The sequence below is a fragment of the Dermacentor silvarum genome, chromosome 2 (assembly GCF_013339745.2).
Source record: "Dermacentor silvarum isolate Dsil-2018 chromosome 2, BIME_Dsil_1.4, whole genome shotgun sequence".
Taxonomy (NCBI): Eukaryota; Metazoa; Arthropoda; class Arachnida; order Ixodida; family Ixodidae; genus Dermacentor; species Dermacentor silvarum.
The window spans coordinates 239,226,579-239,248,475 of NC_051155.1; the positions used below are offsets into that span (position 1 = coordinate 239,226,579).

The following is a 21,897-nucleotide window of genomic DNA, read 5'->3' on the forward strand; positions in this document are numbered from 1 at the left end:
TCCCGACGCGCGCTCTCTTTCTTTCTCGTCCATAGCTAGGGGCGCTGCGGTGCACAAGGGCGTTCGTTCCCGACGCGCGTTCTCTTTCTCTCGTTCCCGACGCGCGCTCTCTTTCTTTCTCGTCCGTAGCTAGGGGCGCTGCGGTGCACAAGGGCGTTCGTTCCCGACGCGCGTTCTCTTTCTCTCGTTCCCGACGCGCGCTCTCTTTCTTTCTCGTCCTTAGCTAGGGGCGCTGCGGTGCACAAGGGCGTTCGTTCCGACGCGCGTTCTCTTTCTCTCGTTCCCGACGCGCGCTCTCTTTCTTTCTCGTCCATAGCTAGGGGCGCTGCGGTGCACAAGGGCGTTCGTTCCCGACGCGCGTTCTCTTTCTCTCGTTCCCGACGCGCGCTCTCTTTCTTTCTCGTCCGTAGCTAGGGGCGCTGCGGTGCACAAGGGCGTTCGTTCCCGACGCGCGTTCTCTTTCTCTCGTTCCCGACGCGCGCTCTCTTTCTTTCTCGTCCTTAGCTAGGGGCGCTGCGGTGCACAAGGGCGTTCGTTCCCGACGCGCGTTCTCTTTCTCTCGTTCCCGACGCGCGCTCTCTTTCTTTCTCGTCCTTAGCTAGGGGCGCTGCGGTGCACAAGGGCGTTCGTTCCTGACGCGCGTTCTCTTTCTCTCGTTCCCGACGCGCGCTCTCTTTCTTTCTCGTCCATAGCTAGGGGCGCTGCGGTGCACAAGGGCGTTCGTTCCCGACGCGCGTTCTCTTTCTCTCGTTCCCGACGCGCGCTCTCTTTCTTTCTCGTCCGTAGCTAGGGGCGCTGCGGTGCACAAGGGCGTTCGTTCCCGACGCGCGTTCTCTTTCTCTCGTTCCCGACGCGCGCTCTCTTTCTTTCTCGTCCTTAGCTAGGGGCGCTGCGGTGCACAAGGGCGTTCGTTCCCGACGCGCGTTCTCTTTCTCTCGTTCCCGACGCGCGCTCTCTTTCTTTCTCGTCCATAGCTAGGGGCGCTGCGGTGCACAAGGGCGTTCGTTCCCGACGCGCGTTCTCTTTCTCTCGTTCCCGACGCGCGCTCTCTTTCTTTCTCGTCCGTAGCTAGGGGCGCTGCGGTGCACAAGGGCGTTCGTTCCCTAAAGCCCCTCCATCCACGTTTCCGCCGGCCAGGTTTAGTTCCCGACGCGCGTTCTCTTTCTCTCGTTCCCGACGCGCGCTCTCTTTCTTTCTCGTCCGTAGCTAGGGGCGCTGCGGTGCACAAGGGCGTTCGTTCCCGACGCGCGTTCTCTTTCTCTCGTTCCCGACGCGCGCTCTCTTTCTTTCTCGTCCGTAGCTAGGGGCGCTGCGGTGCACAAGGGCGTTCGTTCCCGACGCGCGTTCTCTTTCTCTCGTTCCCGCCGCGCGCTCTCTTTCTCGTCCATAGCTAGGGGCGCTGCGGTGCACAAGGGCGTTCGTTCCCGACGCGCGTTCTCTTTCTCTCGTTCCCGACGCGCGCTCTCTTTCTTTCTCGTCCGTAGCTAGGGGCGCTGCGGTGCACAAGGGCGTTCGTTCCCTAAAGCCCCTCCATCCACGTTTCCGCCGGCCAGGTTTAGTTCCCGACGCGCGTTCTCTTTCTCTCGTTCCCGACGCGCGCTCTCTTTCTTTCTCGTCCGTAGCTAGGTGCGCTGCGGTGCACAAGGGCGTTCGTTCCCTAAAGCCCCTCCATCCACGTTTCCGCCGGCCAGGTTTAGTTCCCGACGCGCGTTCTCTTTCTCTCGTTCCCGACGCGCGCTCTCTTTCTTTCTCGTCCGTAGCTAGGGGCGCTGCGGTGCACAAGGGCGTTCGTTCCCTAAAGCCCCTCCATCCACGTTTCCGCCGGCCAGGTTTAGTTCCCGACGCGCGTTCTCTTTCTCTCGTTCCCGACGCGCGCTCTCTTTCTTTCTCGTCCGTAGCTAGGTGCGCTGCGGTGCACAAGGGCGTTCGTTCCCGACGCGCGTTCTCTTTCTCTCGTTCCCGCCGCGCGCTCTCTTTCTCGTCCATAGCTAGGGGCGCTGCGGTGCACAAGGGCGTTCGTTCCCGACGCGCGCTCTCTTTCTCGTCCGTAGCTAGGGGCGCTGCATTGCACAAGGACGTTCGTTCCCGACGCGCGCTCTCTTTATCTCTCGTCCGTAGCTGTGGATTACCAGAATGATCCCCCGGTGCTTCGCCCACTCATCATCATTCACTTCGTGGATATGCTGTGATTTTTTTTCATCATCGCCAGTGGCTTCCAAGCTCGGAAAGCACAACACATTGTATAGTGCCTTGTCCCGAAAGTCAGCTTCGCCTCAATACAGCAGTGTTACGCGGTGGAGCATATTAAAAGTGGGTAACGGCAATTATCACGGGACACACTATGTATTCCTTAATTATACACGCGTGCATCTGCCGTCTCCTATCACAGTACGAGCACACGGACACGCCTTCAGAGCTATTTCCGATGCATCTGTGGTGATTTGGGCCTTTTGAAGGCAGTAAAAGGCATACATTCATTTTTTTTCGGACTGAACTTGGGGTATCTCTACCTCGAGATACCCCAAGTTCAGCAAGGATGAGTGGGACTCGCTACTGCGTAGCCCCGCTCTAGACAAGCAAAGCCTGCCTGTCCGGCGTGCCCGCGACTGGGCCGGTGGGCTAGACCTGCCGGTCCCGACGTGGGACTAGCCGGGTGCGCGACCAGTTCGCGTCCTCGCCGGACCTCAAATAAAATTTATTTTACTCACACTCAAAGGCCATGTGACCTGACAAAGAAACAATTCGGCACGCAGGCTGTACGCAGCAACATGTATCATACAGACATACCGAAATCAACTGGAGTGTGGCGAGACAGAATATTATTTTCGTAAAACAGAACATGTCTACAAGAAATATGAGAATCGTGGTTTTGGTACGTAAAAGCCGGGAATATAATTTGAGAAAATATGTCGCATATGTGACATGCAACTACTCCAACGTTAGAGTAGCATTTAGGAGTTTTTGACTCTTTTACTTTTTAGAATGCATGGTGTTGAAACTGTGACTACACAGGTCGTAGATACTTGCCTCTGGAAATATGCTCATGTACTACAAACTACCTCTTATTATTTCCTTACAAAACGTCAAAGCGCTGTCAAATCTAAGATCGTGATCACAACTGTAATCGCGATGTAGACGCAGTTCGCGAGTTCCCACACGAACTGCAATGGAATTTTTTTTCAAAGAACTAACCCAATGTGCACCTGTTTCCGTCACCTCGTACAGGATACCAAAATCGGGTACTCGAGGCGTCACTCGGCTTCCCGGCACCCGGTGCGGATGCTCGGTGTGTCACTTCCCTCCCTCTCCCATATATTTCTTATAGCGCAGATTTTGTATAGTGAATGTGAAATTACGCTCCTATCAGAGCGCAGCTCTCAGGCGCCTGTTCCAGCGGCGAGCGTCGACGTTGTCCCTCGTAACCGAGCGAACGGACACAGCGAAGAATGAAAGCGAATGCGGAGCGCAGCGGGAAATGAAAGACGGCGATAGCGAGGAGAGCGCGAGGAGAAACACGGAGGAAGAGGGTATTGCGAAAGCCTAAGGAGAAAAGCGTAGTGCCGTTCTTCTTCTTCTTTCTGGGGTTTTACGTGCCAAAACCAGTTCTGATTATGAGGCACGCCGTAGTGGAGGGCTCCGGATTAATTTTGACCACCTGGGTTTCTTTAACGTGCACTGCAACGCAAGCAGACGGGCGTTTTTGCATTTCGCCTCCATCGAAATGCGGCCGCCGCGGTCTGGATTCGATCCGACCGCGATCTCGTGCTCAGCAGCGCAACGCCTTAGCTGACTGAGCCACCCCGGCGGGTAAAGCGTAGTGCCGCTCTAGGCCGGATTTGCGGCGACGATGGCTATACGAGGTGGCGCCAGAGTAGCCCGCGTCGTCTTTATGGAAACAAAGCGCTGCATGAGCGGAGGTCTTTCTGCTGCGGCTACGGTGAATCGCGCCCACGCGTCACTCACGCGCCGCCTCTCGCGATCTGTCGATTAGCGAGGCAGTCGCGCCACACTTAAATTCGCTCCGTTTGCAAGGTGCCGCACGAGACAGATTGTCCGCGCCAGCAATATATCGCAAAACGAAAACACGTATACTGCTGCGCTCAAATTTTGCATTAGGGAGTATCGTAATCGTCGGTGAATTTTATTGCCTGTAAATCGGCATTTTTTTCTGTTAAAATAAAAAAAGTAAATATGGCGGCACTTTGACATGTCACATTTTGTAAGCGTTCCGAAATTGCGTAGCTAGACACTGCAAACTCTGAGCCCACACTTAGTAGATAAAATATTATGCATCTATTAGAAGTATTAGAAGTATAATACTTCTATTTACATAAAAATCACAAAGTAACGAATGCCCTGCGCTATACAAGCAATGTCTCGCAAAATATAATTACTATTTCTTATAACTTGAAACAGTTATTTTCATAAATAATAAGAAAAAAAGATATTGAGCGACCACTTTCAACGGACCTTTGTGCACCTTCGGTGTATTTAAGGTATAAAGGACAAAATTAACCTCACGCGAAAACACATTGAAAACAAATCGACTCCTAAGTTAAACTAAAAATTAAAACGGATATGCATTGTGGATCGATTCAGCCCATTCTTTTCATCGGCCCATTGAGCTGCCCTGAAAGCAGACGTTTACCACATTCGGCTACGAGCCGCGGAGAAACCGAAGGCTTGAGTGAAGCCCTCCCCCTCTCCTTTTCTAGTGACGCCACTGATACTAAGCATGCGGCGGCAGAAGAGTATCATTTATTCATGAGCACCACGCAAAGGTGCTGTGTCACCAAAAGCTGCAGCTGTGGCGTGGCCGCATGGCAAACCCGCGGTGGCAGTGGAACGCCCTGTGGAATGTGGGGTCGTGCGCCAGCGCCATGTCGACGCGCTGCCTTGCAGGACTCTCGTTGCGCGCCAGGAAGCGTCGGAAGGCCCACTCGTCGTCGTATGCCTGACATTCCGACTCAGCGTACGAGACGAAGAACAGCTGCTCGGATGACCATGCCTGGGCGTCGGCCAGCCGGTAGTCGGTCATGTTGTGGCGCAGAAGCTGTACGCCGCGCCGGAACTCGACGTGCGCCAGCGCGACGGCCACGTGCTCGAGCACGTCGTCGCGCGCCACGGCGGCCGGCTTGGGTACGAGCCGGCCCTCTTCTAGCGGGTCGCGTAGTGCTGGGAACCGGGACAGGAAGCACGACTGCACCACCCGGTACCGACCGCGAGCTGCCGCCGTCCAGATGTCGTCGGCCAGCGCTACCTGCAGCAGCGCCTTAGCTAAACGCACGTTGAGCCGCGTGGAACGTAGCAGGGCCACGTAAGGTGACGGCGACGGGCCGGTGCTTGCTGTCGCCACTGCCGCAAGAGGAACACGCAGCACACCATCGGAGCCAAGCTCAGAGCGGTGCGAGAACAGGCTCTCACCAGCCGCCGTGCCGCTGAGAACAGACGCGGCAAAGCTATCTTCGACGGCACGCTGGTACAGCTCGAATGCACTCCGCTGCGGCGGGGGTGCCGCCATTGGGCTGGTCTTCAGCATGTGCCCCGGGAAGAACAGCTCGACGCTTGTCGCATCGATTCTCTCGATGACTTTAACCTTCATACTGTGGTCCATCCAAGACAAAGACCGGACGCCGTCTTTTATATGCTTCTTCGTCTCGTTTGTCCGTCTGTGCAGGTCCGTCCAATTGAGGCGGTTTTTGTATACCTGAAAGCCAATTTCGAGAATTTGAGACGGAACAGCCCTTTCTGTCATCTGAAGACACCTTCGCTCGCGGTGACCGGATGTGACTTCTTCTCTCGCGCCTCCAGGTGAGAAAGACCACAAATGGTCCACTGTGTAAAAGCCCAAATAGTTGAGCGCCGCGCGGGGCGATACAGCACTCAACAGCTGGCTCAGTTCGTTTCCGTATTTGGGCGATTCTACGTTGATATGAATGTCCTTTCTTGTCAAATCGATGAGGTCACCCACTGCAGCGTCAAGAAAACTTGAAAAGTTCGTGCCAAGTTTGGACGCGCTGCTGTTCGTGGCAGCGTTGAGGTTCACCAGCCGTAGGCAAAAGTTTACCACTTCAACTGCTCTCGTCGTAGTGTCATTTACGTCCGACGTGAGGAACCTCATTGTTCTTTCCACTCTCTTCACGAAAGTAGTTATACTAGCGTTGTTTCGGAAGTCGCGGAGGTCCAGGGGTGGGGCTGCGTGGCCAAGCACAATGGTGACCTTTGGCCCGGAGCCGCGCTCGACGCGCAAGCTTAGCAGCGTGGCCAAGCGGAGCAGGCGGACCAAACGACCAGCAACGTGCAACGTGTCCACGTCCAACGGCGCCTCGTGGAACGGCCAGCCCGCTAGCCCGGATGCATTGAAGAACTCAAGGAAAGGAGCGGCGCCCAAACTACCGACGTCCAGGCAGCTCCTCCACATGACCGCTGCGAGCGGCTGCTTGCTGTCACTCTTGATGTTTCTCCATACGCTGTCCTGGATGTCCTGCACGGCGACGTCATCCGCGGTCATAGCGTCCACCGGCCTGCGCTTAGACGCCCAGCGGCGCGAGCAAACGTAGTCGTAGAAGCTATCACAGGGACCAGAGGCGAGCACACTAGCCAGCCTGTCGGCTTCGCGTTTGCAGTCCGGTGCGTGGCAGAACTTGTATCCGCGCATGAGCAGCGTCGAGGCGACGCCTGATAAATTAAAGAGCCACGGGCCGTGCATAACGGCACCTTCTTCCTCTTCCTCTATGGTGTCGCGACTTTCCCGATAGCGGCCATACTGTCCGATAAGTGCTATTACACAGGCTGCTATGCCCAAAATGAAAATGATGCTGAGCACCAGGTTGCCTTGGTCGAAGTTGCGCCGCATGTAATTGTACGGTGCCATCCAGGGGTTCTCAGCAACCTTGCCGCCATACGCCTGCGGTGCCGCTCCGCTAAACGAAGACGTCGAAATGGTGGAAGAAAAGCTTGTCGGCTGCTGGCTAACAGTGTATCCCTGCTTCCAGCTGTCGCTGCTGCTCGAGTTGCTGCCGTACCGGTTGTTCTGGTAGGTGAGCAAGGGCGCTGAAGCCGTATACGAGGTAGGCACTGGAGGACTAGCGGGCGGCGTCTGGATTTCGACAGTGAGTGAGCGCTGCTTGGTCGGCAGCGGAGGTTCTGATGGCGGGGCGATCTGAGGAAATGTGAACGAAGGTTGCTGCATCGGTGCCGATAAAATCACCGGACTGGGCATCGTTTGAGGCATTAGCGGTGGAGCCGGAAGCGGCGGTGGAGGTAGTGCTGGCAGAGGAAGTGGTCGCGAAGCAAGCGGTGATTGTGGTGTCGCCATTGGCGATGGCTGCATCATGTTGTTAGTGATCATCATGGACATCGGCGGAACAGCTTCAGCGCTCGACTCGAATGGCACGGGCGGCATGTCGGGCATAACCGGCGGCCCGTAGCCTGCCACGTAGCGTGGGAAACGTGGCGGGACACGCTCGAAGGACCGCGCCCGGCGCCGCATGTAGGGAGCCGGTCCACCCATGGGCTCGCCATAGTAGTAAGGCGGAGGGCTTGCGTACATGGGCCGACCGGGCCTGCCTGGGATCTCGGGGTCATCCACGTAGTAGCGGCGTGGTCGCCCTTCGTGCGATCGGCGGTGACGTCGGCGGCGGTGGCGGCGGCGACGGCGTGGCTCGGTTGACGTGCTATCCGACGAGCTTCGCCGGCTTCGCGACGACCGGGAGCCCGAGGAGCGGTGATGGCGTCTCCGTCGCTGTCGTCGGTCGTGCCGATCGTCGTCGCCCAGCCTCTCGTCTCGCTTAGGAGGCGGCGGCGATGGAATGGTCGGTGCCTCGATGATGATGGGCCGTTGGACCACCATGGGTGGAGTGGTGGTGCCGTCGCAGTTGGAGCACTGGGAAGACGTGCGCTGGACCCTGCCACGTGTTTCGAGCGGTGAGGGAGATGCCAAATGCTGCTGGGCCGCCATCCGCTGCCTGGACTTCGAACGAGACTTGGACTTGCTCCGTGGCTTCGGTAGCTGGTAGACCCTCTCTGAACCGCTGCCGCTCAGGCGGGCTGCCGAGCTGCCATCGCCGAGAACCACATGGGTGACAATGCGGTACTTCTGCGAGACGACGCTGCTGTCTGATGTGTCGGAATATGTCCTGCTTCGGCGTCTACGGCGTCGCCGCCCTTCGCCTGCCGGTGGAAGGTAAGCCTCTCGCTGTATGCGTTGTCTTGAACCTCTCAACAGGTCGTCTGTCTGTGTCGATTTAGAACTTCTTGAAGACGCCGTCACACTAACTCTAGCCATGGGTTTTGCAGTGCCTGTTGTAGCTTTGGAGGTTGTAGGAGACGGAGTCTTTCCGTCGCCGACTTTTTCGATTGAGGACGACGGACTAGATGTCGACGATGGTGATGTACTGCTCTCGTCACTCTTTTTCTTCTTTTTCGTTTTCTTCTTTTTGGACTTCTTTTTCTTCGACTTCTTCTTCTTCTTCGACTTCTTTTTCGTTTTCTTCTTCTTTTTCTTTTTCTTCTTCTTTTTTGACCTTTTCTTCTTCTTTTTCTTCTTAGACTTCTTTTTCTTTTTTCGTTTTTTCTTCTTGGAGCGTTTCTTTTTTTTCTTACGCCTTTTCTTTTTCTTTGCGTCGTCATCTTCCACGACATACGCAGCAACAGTTGTCCTGAGCGGGTCGCCTGCGCTTAGAATGTTAGCTTTCGCACTGGCGAAATCTTTGTTCACGGTGTCTTGAACAAGTCCCGTTACTGACTCTAGTAACAGACAGGTAGAACGCAGGCGAACGACGTCCGGCCTGTTGACTAAGCCGATAAAATCAGGCCTGTTGACAGCTACTTCAACTCTTGCGTTGAGACCTGGAAATGAAGGAAGGCGCCGTGAGTCAGAGTCTTCGGACAGTTGCGAGCCCCTCTTGGTCCATGGTTCTGAGGAATCAAAATTTGACATTCGAGACTTCCCTGAAGGCACAGAACCGGCGGATGTGGGCTTTCGAGATCTCGAGGGCCTCCTGGCGCCTCGAGACCTTTTATTCTCGCTTACCAATCTGTGACGGGCAGATTTTGCAGAAGATCTCGAGTTTGTCTCAGCTGTAGAGAGCCTGGGTGAGGCCGATCTCTTACGCATTGTATTTATCTTAGGGGGCGTGCATGGCTCGCTTTGAACTACATTGTCCATTACTTGAAAGCAGTCGTTGACCATTCTCACTACAGTTTCAGCTCCTTGTACGTCGGTGTATGTAGCCTGTGTTGAGCATACTTCGGTTTTAATTACGTCATCCATGACTTGGAAACAGTCCTGGACTATTTCAACTACTGTTTGAGGCCCTGGTGCTTCGGTGTACTTGGATGGCGCAGGCATAGTGGACGTGTCCTCATACAGGGTGTCCACTTCGCCAAATAACAACGTGTTCGTCGACGACGCCTCCTGTCCCGTGATCTCGTCCTGATGGAAGTTGTCAGCACCGATACCGAGCGCAGTCGCAAGGAGATTCAAGACTTCGCTTTTCGGCTGTTCTATTATCGGTTGCTCGATTACTTGAGTAATGTTTGATGGTGCTGGATTGATGATCAGCGTGACGTTGGATACCACTGCTTCTTCTGTAGCTTCAACTTCATGAATGGTGGGTTTTTCGACGATGGTGACGACGGGTGGAGCTGTCGTGAGTCCCCTCTGATGTCCTTCGAAGCTCTCTTGGCCGAATGCGCCAGCCTCGTTTCCATTGAGGTAGTCGTCAAGAATAACTGTTTCTTCAACAGATTCCACATTTTCCGGGCTCAGCGGCGCAGTGTCTATTTTTATCTTTGTTTTTATCTTGAGGTGCGAACCGACAGGTCCGAATCCGGGAGGGGTAAATAATGTCAAGGTTGGTTTGCGCTCAACGGCGAACACCTCTGCTTTCTGTTGACTTTTCAAATCTAGTTCAGGCATCTTCGCTGACTGCTCATGCATTGCTTCACACATTTTCTCAAATTGTTGCAATTGTTGTACCACCTCCTTTCTTGCCACGTGTTCCTGCATTGTTTCCAAGCCTTTCTGATAGTCCTGCCTTTGTTGGTCTGTCTGGTGACTGAGTGAGTCCCGCGAAATTGGATCAGATCTAGCCCTCTCTTCTTTCTGAAGCTGTACAGCGGTCTGGCATCGTAAGTGTTCTGCTTGTTCTTGTTGGTACGGCTGTTGTACTGGCTGATCTTCCCGCGCCACTGGACCCACCTGAGCCTTTTGTTCTTCCCCCTTGTCTAACTGTTCCGCTCTTTGGTGCGTGTGGAGCTCCACCTCTTGTGGTTGTGCTGGCTGTTTTTGCTGCGTCATTCCCCACAAATGGGCCTTCTGTTCCTTTTCGTATGCTTTCTCCATCTGCTGCGCTCTTTGGTACCTCTGGCGTTCCTCTTCTGCTTCTTTTTGACTAAGTGACTGTGCCGGCTGTTTCTGCTGCATCGTTCCCCACAAATGGGCTTTCTGTTCCCTTTCGTATGCCTTCTCCATCTGCTGCGCTCTTTGGTACCTCTGGCGTTCCTCCTCTTCTTCTTTTTGACTAAGTGGCTGTGCCGGCTGTTTCTGCTGCATCGTTCCCCACAAATGGGCTTTCTGTTCCCTTTCATACGCCTTCTCCATCTGCTGCGCTCTTTGGTACCTCTGACGTTCCTCTTCTTCTTCTTTTTGACTAAGTGGCTGTGCCGGCTGTTTCTGCTGCATCGTTCCCCACAAATGGGCTTTCTGTTCCCTTTCGTACGCCTTCTCCATCTGCTGCGCTCTTTGGTACCTCTGACGTTCTTCTTCTTCTTCTTTTTGACTAAGTGGCTGTGCCGGCTGTTTCTGCTGCATCGTTCCCCACAAATGGGCTTTCTGTTCCCTTTCATACGCCTTCTCCATCTGCTGCGCTCTTTGGTACCTCTGACGTTCCTCTTCTTCTTCTTTTTGACTAAGTGGCTGTGCCGGCTGCTTCTGCTGCATCGTTCCCCACAAATGGGCTTTCTGTTCCCTTTCATACGCCTTCTCCATCTGCTGCGCTCTTTGGTACCTCTGACGTTCCTCTTCTTCTTCTTTTTGACTAAGTGGCTGTGCCGGCTGTTTCTGCTGCATCGTTCCCCACAAATGGGCTTTCTGTTCCCTTTCGTACGCCTTCTCCATCTGCTGCGCTCTTTGGTACCTCTGACGTTCCTCTTCTTCTTCTTTTTGACTAAGTGGCTGTGCCGGCTGTTTCTGCTGCATCATTCCCCACAAATGGGCTCTTTCTTCCTTTTCGTACGCCTTCTCCATCTGCTGCGCTCTTTGGTACCTCTGGCGCTCAGCTTCTTGTTCCTTTTGGTATTGCTGTTGAATTGCCTCGTCTTGATGCTTCTTCCGCAACATTTCTAGCGTTCCATGTTGCTCTTGTTCGTATGCCTTCTCCATTTGCTGGGCTCTTTGGTACCTTTCGCGTTCCAAATCTTCCTCTCGCCGGAAATTATCTGCTTCTTGCCTTTGTTCTCGTAGCATCTTCAACTGTGCTGCTTGTTCCAGTTCGTATGCTTTCTCCATTTCGTGACATCTTGCGCGGGCCTCTCGTCTTCTTCGCCGCTCTTCTTTCTGTTCTTCCCGAATTTTTCTTAGCTGCACAGCCTGCTCCATTTCGTACGCTCTCTCCATCTCGTGACACCTCTCGCGAGCCTCTCGCGCTTTCTGCTCATCAGTGGCTTCTCTCATCTTTTTTAGCTGCGCAGCTTGCTCCATTTCGTACGCTCTCTCCATCTCATGACACCTCTCGCGAGCCTCTCGCGCTTTCTGCTCATCAGGGGCTTCTCTCAACTTTTTTAGCTGCGCAGCTTGCTCCATTTCGTACGCTCTCTCCATCTCGTGACACCTCTCGCGAGCCTCTCGCGCTTTCTGCTCATCAGCGGCTTCTTTCATCTTTTTTAGCTGCGCAGCTTGCTCCATTTCGTACGCTCTCTCCATCTCGTGACACCTCTCGCGAGCCTCTCGCGCTTTCTGCTCATCAACGGCTTCTCTCATCTTTTTTAGCTGCGCAGCTTGCTCCATTTCGTAAGCTCGCTCCATCTCGTGACATCTCTCGCGAGCATCTCGTGCTTTCTGGTTATCAATTTCTTTCATCTTTCTTAGCTGCGCAGCTTGCTCTATTTCGTACGCTCTCTCCATTTGGTGACACCTCTCGCGAGCCTCTTGTGTTTTCTGATCATCAGCAGATTCTTGAATCTTTCTTATCTGCGCAGCTTGCTCCATTTCGTACGCTTTTTCCAGTTCGTGACACCTCTCGCGAGCCTCCCGTCTTTTCTCCAAGTCAGCAGCGTTGAATTGTGCAGGTGTGCCGTGAGCACCTTGAGCTTGCTGTCTAGCCACATCCAGCTGACTGTGCACTTGCTGCGTTTGTTGGTAAAGGCGATTCAAATGTTCGACTTCCCACCGTTGCAGGTTCTGCGCGTGCTGGTACTGCTGCAGAGCGGCTGTGTAGGCAGCAGTGTCACGTGCTTGTTGGTCGTACGCTGCTTGTACAGGGTACCGCTGCTGTCTGTGGTCTCCTTGCCGGTCTGCTGTGTCAGGTGTCCACTGCTGGGTAGACGAGTCGGGGGAACCCGTCGCCATCGCTTCACCGCCGCTGGCCGGCGGCCAGAAAGTGGCCGCGTCCCCTTCGCGCGAGGACCGGCGGTGTTTTTTCCGCTTCCTCTTTGGCGGCAACGTCTCTGCGGTGGTAACATCTGTCGGCTGCATGACACCCGCAGGTTCGCCGATGGCAGCTGCATCCATGGCTCTCTCGTCCATAGGCGGGCTCGCTGCCGGATCCACTGTGAAGAAGTTGGCTACGGCTGAAGGCAGTAACTGTGACAGCGAAGCACCCGAGGACTGATCCTTTCTGGACTGTGTCGTCTCCCCGGTTGTCGCCGTTGTGCTGTCGTCATCCCTGCTGCGCCTCTTCTTCTTCTTCTTTTTCCTCTTCCTTCTGGACTTTCGCTTGTGCCTCTTTCTGTGGCGGCTTCTCCGACTCTTTTGCGATACCGAACCACTGCTGTCGAGTGATGGTTCGGCGGCGCGCGCCTTCGTATCGGGCGAGCGCACCAGCTTGCGCACCTCGCTCGAGCTGCGCTCCTTCTCGAACTCCTGCACCCGGATGTCGCGCTCGAAAGATAGTTTCCGGCTTGGTTTGACGATCTCCTCACCCCAGAAGCGGTCGTCCTTCTTATCTCCTGCACAGAAAAGACGCCGCCTTCGTTTTTTGCCACCGCCAAATGCACGCGCATCTCACGTCAATGAGCTGGAGCTCTGCTTCACACGCGATATTATACATTCGAAATGTGCGAGTCTTGTTGCTTGCAACGCCGCCTTCCAGCCTCTCAGTACACGGGTCTTATTTAGTTATAGCTTCTTGTTCGTCATAGCAGTGACGTAGTAAAACACACAGTTACACTGATCACACAGTAAATTTCTTTCCGGTCGGGCGTGTTGGCAAAAAATCACATGATTACGCGATGTGATGGACGTACGCGGTGCTTCGCTGCGGAAACCACACACCGGTAGGTACTGTTCTAGCCACGTACCGTACCTTGGCTACGTGTGAGAAAACGATGGTACAAGCTGACAGGGTCTGCATGGTCTGCATAATCTGCGTAGGCTGTGTTACAATTCGTTCCAGCAAGGTAAGTTGTCTAACCTGAGGTCTTAGAATACAGCTATTTCTGTGCGGTCTCTGCGATTGGAACACGAATTCGCATATACTTATTTCGCCAACTGGCGTTCAAATTCTGACGCAAAGGAAATTCGTACAAATAATGTGACTAAATGTTCTTCTGAAAACACATTAAAACTAAAGAAATCAGTATTTTTATACGTAATTACTAGTGACGGCGAAAAATCGCGTGGAGTGTTCATAAAACGCGCCAAACGTCTCAACGCGCAGGCTTGTACGTGGGAATTTCTTAAAGATGTCCTGTTCCGTTTATTGAGGCATGTGCTCGTGGCCTAATGGTTATAGGTGAACGAGCTAGGGATGGCTTTGTTCGAATTCTGCCGTCGGACAATCTCATTTATGTTTGTTTATTAAAAATATAGAGCCTTTCTCAGCGACTTGCCACTACTTTTCCATAGCGAGTATGTTTCAAATCTCTTTCGTGGGCTGACCCCGGAGATAGTGCAGCCTAAAAAAAGGCGAAGCACTTACGGCGGTAGCAACGTTTAGCGTTGCGCTTGAACGTCTCATGCAGACGTTGTTGTAACGCGGACGCGATATACGCGGGTGCGCCAAAATGTCTGGCACCATTAAAAGGCTTTACCACACCGTTTGGGGCCTTCAATGACATCGCGCAGACGTCACTGTATAGAGCCGCGCCAGTAAAATTACATCACTTTCAGGTTTGAGCCTCAGGTCTGAGCATATTTAAGATAAAAGGCATCCGATGTAAGTGTTATGTTTCGTAACATTTGTTTGTGGGCTGCCGTTCTCAAAATTCTGAGGAATAATTTGGTCAGGAATGTAAGACCTCGCTGGTATGAGCAACTTTAGAGATAGAATAGTGTAGCAATATAACCCGCATATACAGCATGGCATATAGCATGGCATGACATACAGCATATATATCTAAATACATACGGAGCCTCACATGCAGCAACGCTGACGCCGTCGGCGATAATTCCCTTGGAGTGTCCATATAATTGTTATCGCAATAAAAGTGTGGAAGCATCGGCTTGAAAATCTTCCTGCGCTAACGAATGAAGGCTTTCCTTACACAGTAATTAAATCCATGTGCACGCCATTACCGTCTTCATCAAAAATACTAAAAATTGGGTGCTCAAAATACGAAGGTCTACGTGGATTCTACACAATGGGCATTCTTGCATAGAAGCTATCGGCTTATTTATTGTGGTGACCCTCGCCTCAGATCGGCTGTCGTGGTCGTGAAAGGTTCTGTCTGTTTGGCGTGCCCAATCTCTGCGCGCAAAACGGTGCCTCCGCTATCGGGGCCTTCCACTGGTCTCGTGTGCCGTTTAGTACGTGGTACTGCAGTTTGTGCTCTCCGTGTAGTTAGGCCAGGCGGCAAAACATGGCATTACGGGGGTGCCAAAACGCCGCCGACATTATGGATGACCACCTATAGTTGGTTGGCCTGGCCCAAAAGCTGATGGCCCTTTCAAAGCAAGCCAACGCAAGCAACCTGCGAGGGTCCTACCAATGTAGTCCAAAGCAGCAAAATGTTTCGTGGGCAAATTCTGTATATTAGGCTTCTCTGGATGCAGGATATCAAAAATCAAATTGTCGAGTTTAATGTCATAAAGCAAAATTCAGGCTATGAGGAACGCTGTAGCGGAGGCTTCCGAATTCCAACCAAGTACGCGAGCGCCTTTGCGTTCCGCACCCATTACAATGCGGACGCCACAGCCGGGATTCGACTGAGCCCACGAATTCGTGTTTATAATACCAAAACGCCATGGCCACTGAGCCATTGAACCACGGCCATGCAGTGAGTGGCGCAGGCTAACACTCCCAGGGCTGGACTTGTGCACATACACAAATACCAGAGAAAAGTTTAACGGCGGCCGCGGTAGCCTAATGGTAAAGCACAGCGCGCGTTATGCGGAAGGTGTGGGTTTGTTTTCACCTGCGGCAAGTTGTGTTTCTTAGAGCGCAGCTCTTAGGCGCCCGTTCCTGCGGCGAGCGTCGGCGTCGTAACCGAGCAACGAGCACAGCGAGAGAGCGAACGCGAAGCGCAGCGGGGGGATGAAAGACGGCGAGAGCAAAGATAGCGTGAGGAGGAGGCGGAACACGGGGAAGGAGGGTATGGCGAAAGCGTGAGAAGAAAAACGTAGTGCCGCGCAAGATGGGCTATGGCGACGATGCCTACGAGATGGCGCCAGAGTAGCGCGCGTCATTAGGGTGTCTCGATACGCTCGCTCGCCTCCGCTCCGTTCGCGGGGGCGCGCGCATCGAGGCACTCTACGCGTCGTCTGTTCGCCAAAGCGCTGCATGAGCGGAGGTCTGTCTGCGGTGGCTGCTGTCAATCGCGCCCACGCGTCAGTCACGCTCTGCCTCTCGCGATCTCCGGATTAGCGAAGCAGTCGCGCCACACTTCGCTCCGTTTGGAACGTGCCGCACGAGACAGATTGTCCGCGCCAGCCAATATATTGTGAAATGAGAACACGTACAGGGCTGCGCTCAAATTGCGCATTAGGGTGTATCGTATTCGTCGATGGATCTTTTTTTCGTCCTAGTCAATTTTCAATTACAAATTACAGTAAATTTCCCATATATGCTTCATCTGACTTCATTTGTTTGCTTCAAATAGTTGTAACCAACGAAAAGTCGAGTCATTCGCTCCCCTTGCCGTAGCACGCACGCACGCACACACAAACTTGCAATTTTGGCGTTTTCGGGATTTCATTACGAAATAAATACGTAATGTATAGCTGCACATATCTTGCGTTAATTTGCAAGAAGCTATTTGAAAGATTTTCAAAAATTTTCGGCTTCGTCACCCTAGATAAAATGGCACCACAAAGTCACTAATCACGGGGTCAGTGAGAGGCGCTTGCTCAAAAATCGATGTTTGGACATTTTTCGAAAAATACTGTGGGCGGCAAGTATAAGTTTCCGTCGGCCAGTAGTTGTAATAGATTAAAATAAAAAAAAGTTTGGTGGTGTACAATGTTTTAGTTTTGGAGTGATATGTCTTCAAGTCTTGAAAAATCTGCAAGTCCCACAAATGCTCTTCTCCACGTTTTGTGAATTACAATTTTGTTTCTGGAAATCCGCGCTGCATCTCGCAATACAAGGGCTGATTCCTTTCATTTACCCACCTCATATAGAACTTTTGCTGAAAAAAAAAAAAATAGTCGGAACCCTCCTAAGTCTGCCCTTATCTGAACACACCCGATACACACAGAGCCAGGTAGAGAAGCTAATAGGTCACAGTAGGAGTGGCAGCGTAATATAGGCTGACATACAGATATATATATATATATATATATATATATATATATATATATATATATATATATATATATATATATATATATAAAACTCTTTCATGCACGTAAGTGACTCAAATCTTTGAGCACTCGGGTCTTTTACTTTACACTCTTCCACAAACTTTGTGATCATTTGGCGAAAATACTCCCGAATAGGCTGTACATTGATATGTTTTTTTTTTCCTATAGGCTATGAAGACGTAGCAGCATTACAGCATGATAAGGCGCTCGGTCGTCGTCATTGTGCACCGAAAAGAACCTGATCCCGTAGCCATCTAGAGGCAGATCTTTCTTTTTTTCAGAGTTCTTTGAAGAATGTCCCCAAAAGAACGCTCTTTCCTTGCAATCCAGGAGAACATGATCTATTGCTTCAGGTTTTCGAGATATGAAGTAGTCCGTTCCCCACTGTACGGATAGTCCCCTTTCTTGCATTCATGTTATCACCGCGAGTGTACCTGTATGGAGCTTAAAGAAAAATTATTTGGAGCCAGATGGTACAACTATTCGTTTGACTCTCCCCCAATACATTTTGACCAGATCCAACATTATACAAGCTTCTGTAGAGTGTAACTGGAAGAACAAGGTCAACAAGGTCTTTATATAACTTTTCCCGTTAAACTTCCGCTAAATATTCACATGAAAAACGTGCTAACAATAAGTTTCATGCGCCCACTATACTTTTAAATAGCCACTGACAGCCCCACTCATGTTATCAGAGGTGACAACGAAACCAGGCTAAGCTCTACCAAGTCTTACCTGAATAATTGTACGTAAAAACGGATCAATTGTATCCACAAGGAACATGAAACGGCTTACAATTTCTTAGAAACATGTGTGACAAACCAAGACCGCCATTTCAGACTCAGCGAAAAAGGTTGTACCGGTACGGCTTGACCTTTCCCACACAGATCCCTATATAAAAATTGGGAACACATTATGCACTTAGTGTACATTTGTGCGTGAACTGTGCAAAACCTGTAGCGTGTGTCACTGTTTACTGACAAAGAACAGATTACATTCTGTAGCGCGTGAGAACACCAAAAAATCCCAACGCCGAACTTTATCTACTTTCTATCGCAGCCCTACTGTTTACTGCATATGCTATACGGCTGGCTACCCCGATAAAATTCCAATTGAACGCCATATTTTGCGGGGCGTAGCGCCACGACATGTTGGTGAACGTGTCTGAAGCGGCAGACCAGTTCCCCAGACACTTTTCCCAATTTACAGAACTGCCCACTCGCCCTAAAAAAAGTTTCGCTAAGTATACGACTTCCGTGATGCCGTCTCGGTCTGACTACAAACAGCACACGTTCGCATAAGCGAGCAGCCGCGTGCACGTCGACCACTCCGCCGTCGCTACTGCACAGAAGAACCGCGCGGTGACACCTCTAGCAGCTATGAGGCCAGTGGGAAAAGCGAAAGGCAGGATAGGAAATAAAATTTAAAAAAGCACTGTCTAACTTCACCAGCGGGGACGCAATATACATGAAGCAGAAGGATGCATGGCATCCGTAGCTTCTGTGAACATATGACGTGCTTGACAATGTCTTGCTGTAAACCACTGGGAAAGAAACCAGTGCGGCTTTTAGAGCGCAGCTAGCTCGTAGGTGCCCGTTCCTGCATTGAGCGTCGGCGTCCCTTGGAGTAACCTCGCGAACGAGCACAGCGAAGGATGAAAGAGCGAACGCGGAGCGCAGCTGGGGATGCAAGACGGCGAGAGCGAAGAGACTGCGAGGAGGAGAGTGGAGGAGGAGTGTGTGACGAAAGGGTAAGGAGGAAGGCGGAGTGTCGCACGAGACGTGCTTGATGGCGGCGACCAGGCATGCTGCGAACACGTCCACCGATACCATATGTGGAAACAAAGCGCTGGCGTGGGTTTAGGACCAACTGCGCATGCGCTACTTGGCCTTCGCCGCCCCCGCCAGAGAATGCGCTCCGCGCGAGCCACGCGTTCCCGTGTTGACGCTTTCTGAACAATGAGCGACAAGACCGGTGGAAATGCTTCGTCTGCAACTGCTGCTAAACGAGCTGCCCGAGCAGAGGCTCAGCGCAACCGCCGAGAGGACCCTGTCGTTCAGAATGAAATTATTTGTCACAATATATCACGAATTCAAAACCCCTAAACAGCTGCGCTCAAAATTCGAATTAGGGAGTATCGTAATCGTCGGTGAATTTTTACTTGCGTGAAACGTTGAAGTGCCAGAGTACCCTTGTATTCTGTAAGGTGTACGTTTCGCCCATAACACCCTTTTAGCACCCTGAAAGGATGCACTAAGATTGTACTGCTAACGAGTACACCTATTTTAGAAGTTCTTGAGAAAAAAAAAGGGTGCAGGAAGAGTGTTTCGACATCTAATTCACCCTCAAGGGTGTCATTTTCCTGAGTGTGTACTATGATGTTCCCTTTCGTCCTTCGGTCAAGCTTTTCAAGCACGAAACGAGTTGATGAACTCTGTTGCAGTGAGTGCATTCTGTCCAGGGCTTACGCAAGTTCGAGCGCAGGCGAAGGCTTCGATATTGGCAGCTTGTAGGCGCGCATTTCGCAGATAAATATTACGTGCAGTCATTGCCAACATCGTCGCATAAACGCACATTCTAAGCAATAGGGCCGCTGGCTAGGGATTTTGGAAGCCGAAACCAAATGCACGCTGGGATTTTGTCGGTAGTCTAAAATCCAATTTTCAGGCTACGTATCTGGCATTCCACTGCACACCAATAGACAGTGACAGCTCGCCCTTCCGAAGATGGAGAATGACATGTGTACTTTTGAAGTGGTTTTCTGTACCGTTTTTAAGCTACAGAAGAACGTGTTGATCCGCGACAATGTATAGCCAACTAGCTCCAATTGCAGGTTTACTAGACATGTGCAAAAAGCGCGCACGGCGCGGCTTCACACACACACACACACACACACACCACACACACACACACACACACACACCACACACACACACACACACACACACACACACACACACACACACACACACACACACACACACACACACACACACACACACACACACACACACACACACACACACACACACACACACACACACACACCACCGCACGCACACACACACACACACACACACACACACACACACACACACACACACACACACACACACACACACACACACACACACACACACATATATATATATATATATATATATATATATATATTTCAACGGAAGACATATCACATTTAACACGAAGTTTGAGTATTGGAGTGCTAATAGTGCATGTATATGCGATGAAAAACAAATTCGACTGGCTGTTGAGCTCCAACGGTATGTGTCTGATCGACGGACTGCAGCATTCCAACATTCTCGAAGAATATTATGGCGAAACTAGTGAAACAAAAGCAAAATTCGAAACACAATGTATACCACAGATGGAGAGCTTGCTTTATATAAGTTGACGAAGGTTGTTTCCTTTGTATACTCTTAATTTTTCACACCTTGAACAAGAAGACTTCTGCCTCTGCCGCACTCCTCACTGTGCAGGGCCCAGGCAGTGACTCTCAGACTTCTACAAACCAGCACTTACCCAAGCCCTGCAGCACTGCACACAATGTACCCCGAACGGTTCCCAAGCCCGGACTGCCCCCTGTGTGGTGGTTATGCGGACTTCGAGCATGTCCTGTGGGGCTGCGCATTTGCCGGTCCCCCTTTCACCCAAGAGGAAATGATGATGCTTATTAAGGCCCAGGATCAGACCTCTCAAATCCTGGCAGTCCAGAGGGCCCGCGAGAGGGCCATCAGGTTTGACCTGATGGTCCCCGAGTAGGCCTAGCCAGGTGACGTCGAGTTTACTCACGTCTATTGTGGACCCAATAAAGTTCACTCACTCACTCACTCACTCACTCACACCTTGAACGAACTGTTTTTTTTTTTTTTTTGGCGTTGTACAAACATGTAATCAGCCGCGCAGGTGACAGCGCTTGTAAGTGAAGTTTAAAAATAACAGTCCAATGTACCACACTGCGAAATATATCCCCCCTTGCTCGCTTCTCTCCCCAAAAATGTCGTCCGTCTGCTTTACATGTCGCCGACGGCATTTCTTCCAGTCGGGCACGTTCTCCCATGTGCCATGTTTTGCCGCCTGCCTTAGTATCCACGGAGAGCACAAACTGCATGCAATACTACTTCATGACGCACGATACGAATGGAAACCACACAGTGAAGGTGCTTATTGGCTACACGGTGCCAATAGGCGGAATATTAAGCACCTCTCCGCGGTGTCACTGACATCGTGTGAATTTCCCTCTAACAATAGTCGCAGACACTTCGTTGTTTTGTCTAAAAATGGTCACTTAACTCTCCAGAGCTCACCGCCCTCGCTTTCTTGTCTGAACTTCATTCTATTTGTTGATCTGGGAAGTATAAAATAAGAAGCTAAGAGCAGGGACGTCAAGTATGTGTTTGCTTGGCGATACACGGCGCGTGCCGTTACCGAAAGCGCGAAGTACGATGGTGTAAACAACTGGGCCGGTGTGCGGCCCTTCTCATCTACTGAACGTGCATGGCTCACCGATGGAGACGTCGAGCCGGTAGTCGTACCCGTCCTCGCGGGGGTCCGGCGGCAGCGGCGGGCTCTTGTGGCTCATGGCGGCGGCCGCTCCCTCCCGCTAGAGCTCGACCCCCTGGTGGCGAACTGGGCGAACCGCCAAATCGTGCTCGTGCTCGGCGGCCGTTGCATCGTCTTCCTCTTCGCGCATCCCGTTTCCGATTATCCGCCCGACGAGTCTCTGTAGATCATTTACATGCCATAGTACGCAAGTGCGAAACGTATAGGCGTTCGTGAACGCCGCGCGGAGCCACAGATCCCACGAGAGCGTCAATGACTCCCGTCGTAGCAGGCCAAGAGGACGGCCAAGGACGGCGAAGCTGCAAACACAAGTCGAGCAAACATAGAAACTCTTGACCAGTACCCGTGAGTGG

The 21,897-nt window shown here is 52.0% G+C and overlaps 1 protein-coding gene across 1 annotated transcript; it reads right to left on the reverse strand.

The window, feature by feature from the left end:
* Positions 1-4,745: 4,745 nt before the first annotated feature.
* Positions 4,746-21,614, reverse strand: LOC119440761 (uncharacterized). The gene is made up of 4 exons (XM_049663048.1): positions 21,488-21,614; positions 11,271-13,170; positions 10,497-10,754; positions 4,746-10,367 (listed from the first exon to the last, which is right to left on the reverse strand). Exons 1-4 carry the CDS (start codon positions 21,561-21,563, stop codon positions 4,790-4,792), a joined length of 7,812 nt encoding a protein of 2,603 aa, XP_049519005.1. The 5' UTR covers positions 21,564-21,614; the 3' UTR covers positions 4,746-4,789.
* Positions 21,615-21,897: the final 283 nt, after the last annotated feature.

Coding starts and splice junctions, on each gene's coding strand:
- LOC119440761 (XM_049663048.1), bottom strand. CDS start 21,563: ATGAGCCACAAGAGCCCGCCGCTGCCGCCGGACCCCCGCGAGGACGGG. Junction 13,171..21,487: donor CCGGCTCGACGTCTCCATCG/GTGAGCCATGCA, acceptor TTTTCTGTGCAG/GAGATAAGAAGGACGACCGC. Junction 10,755..11,270: donor CAAGAAGCTGAGCGCCAGAG/GTACCAAAGAGC, acceptor AGAACGTCAGAG/GTACCAAAGAGCGCAGCAGA.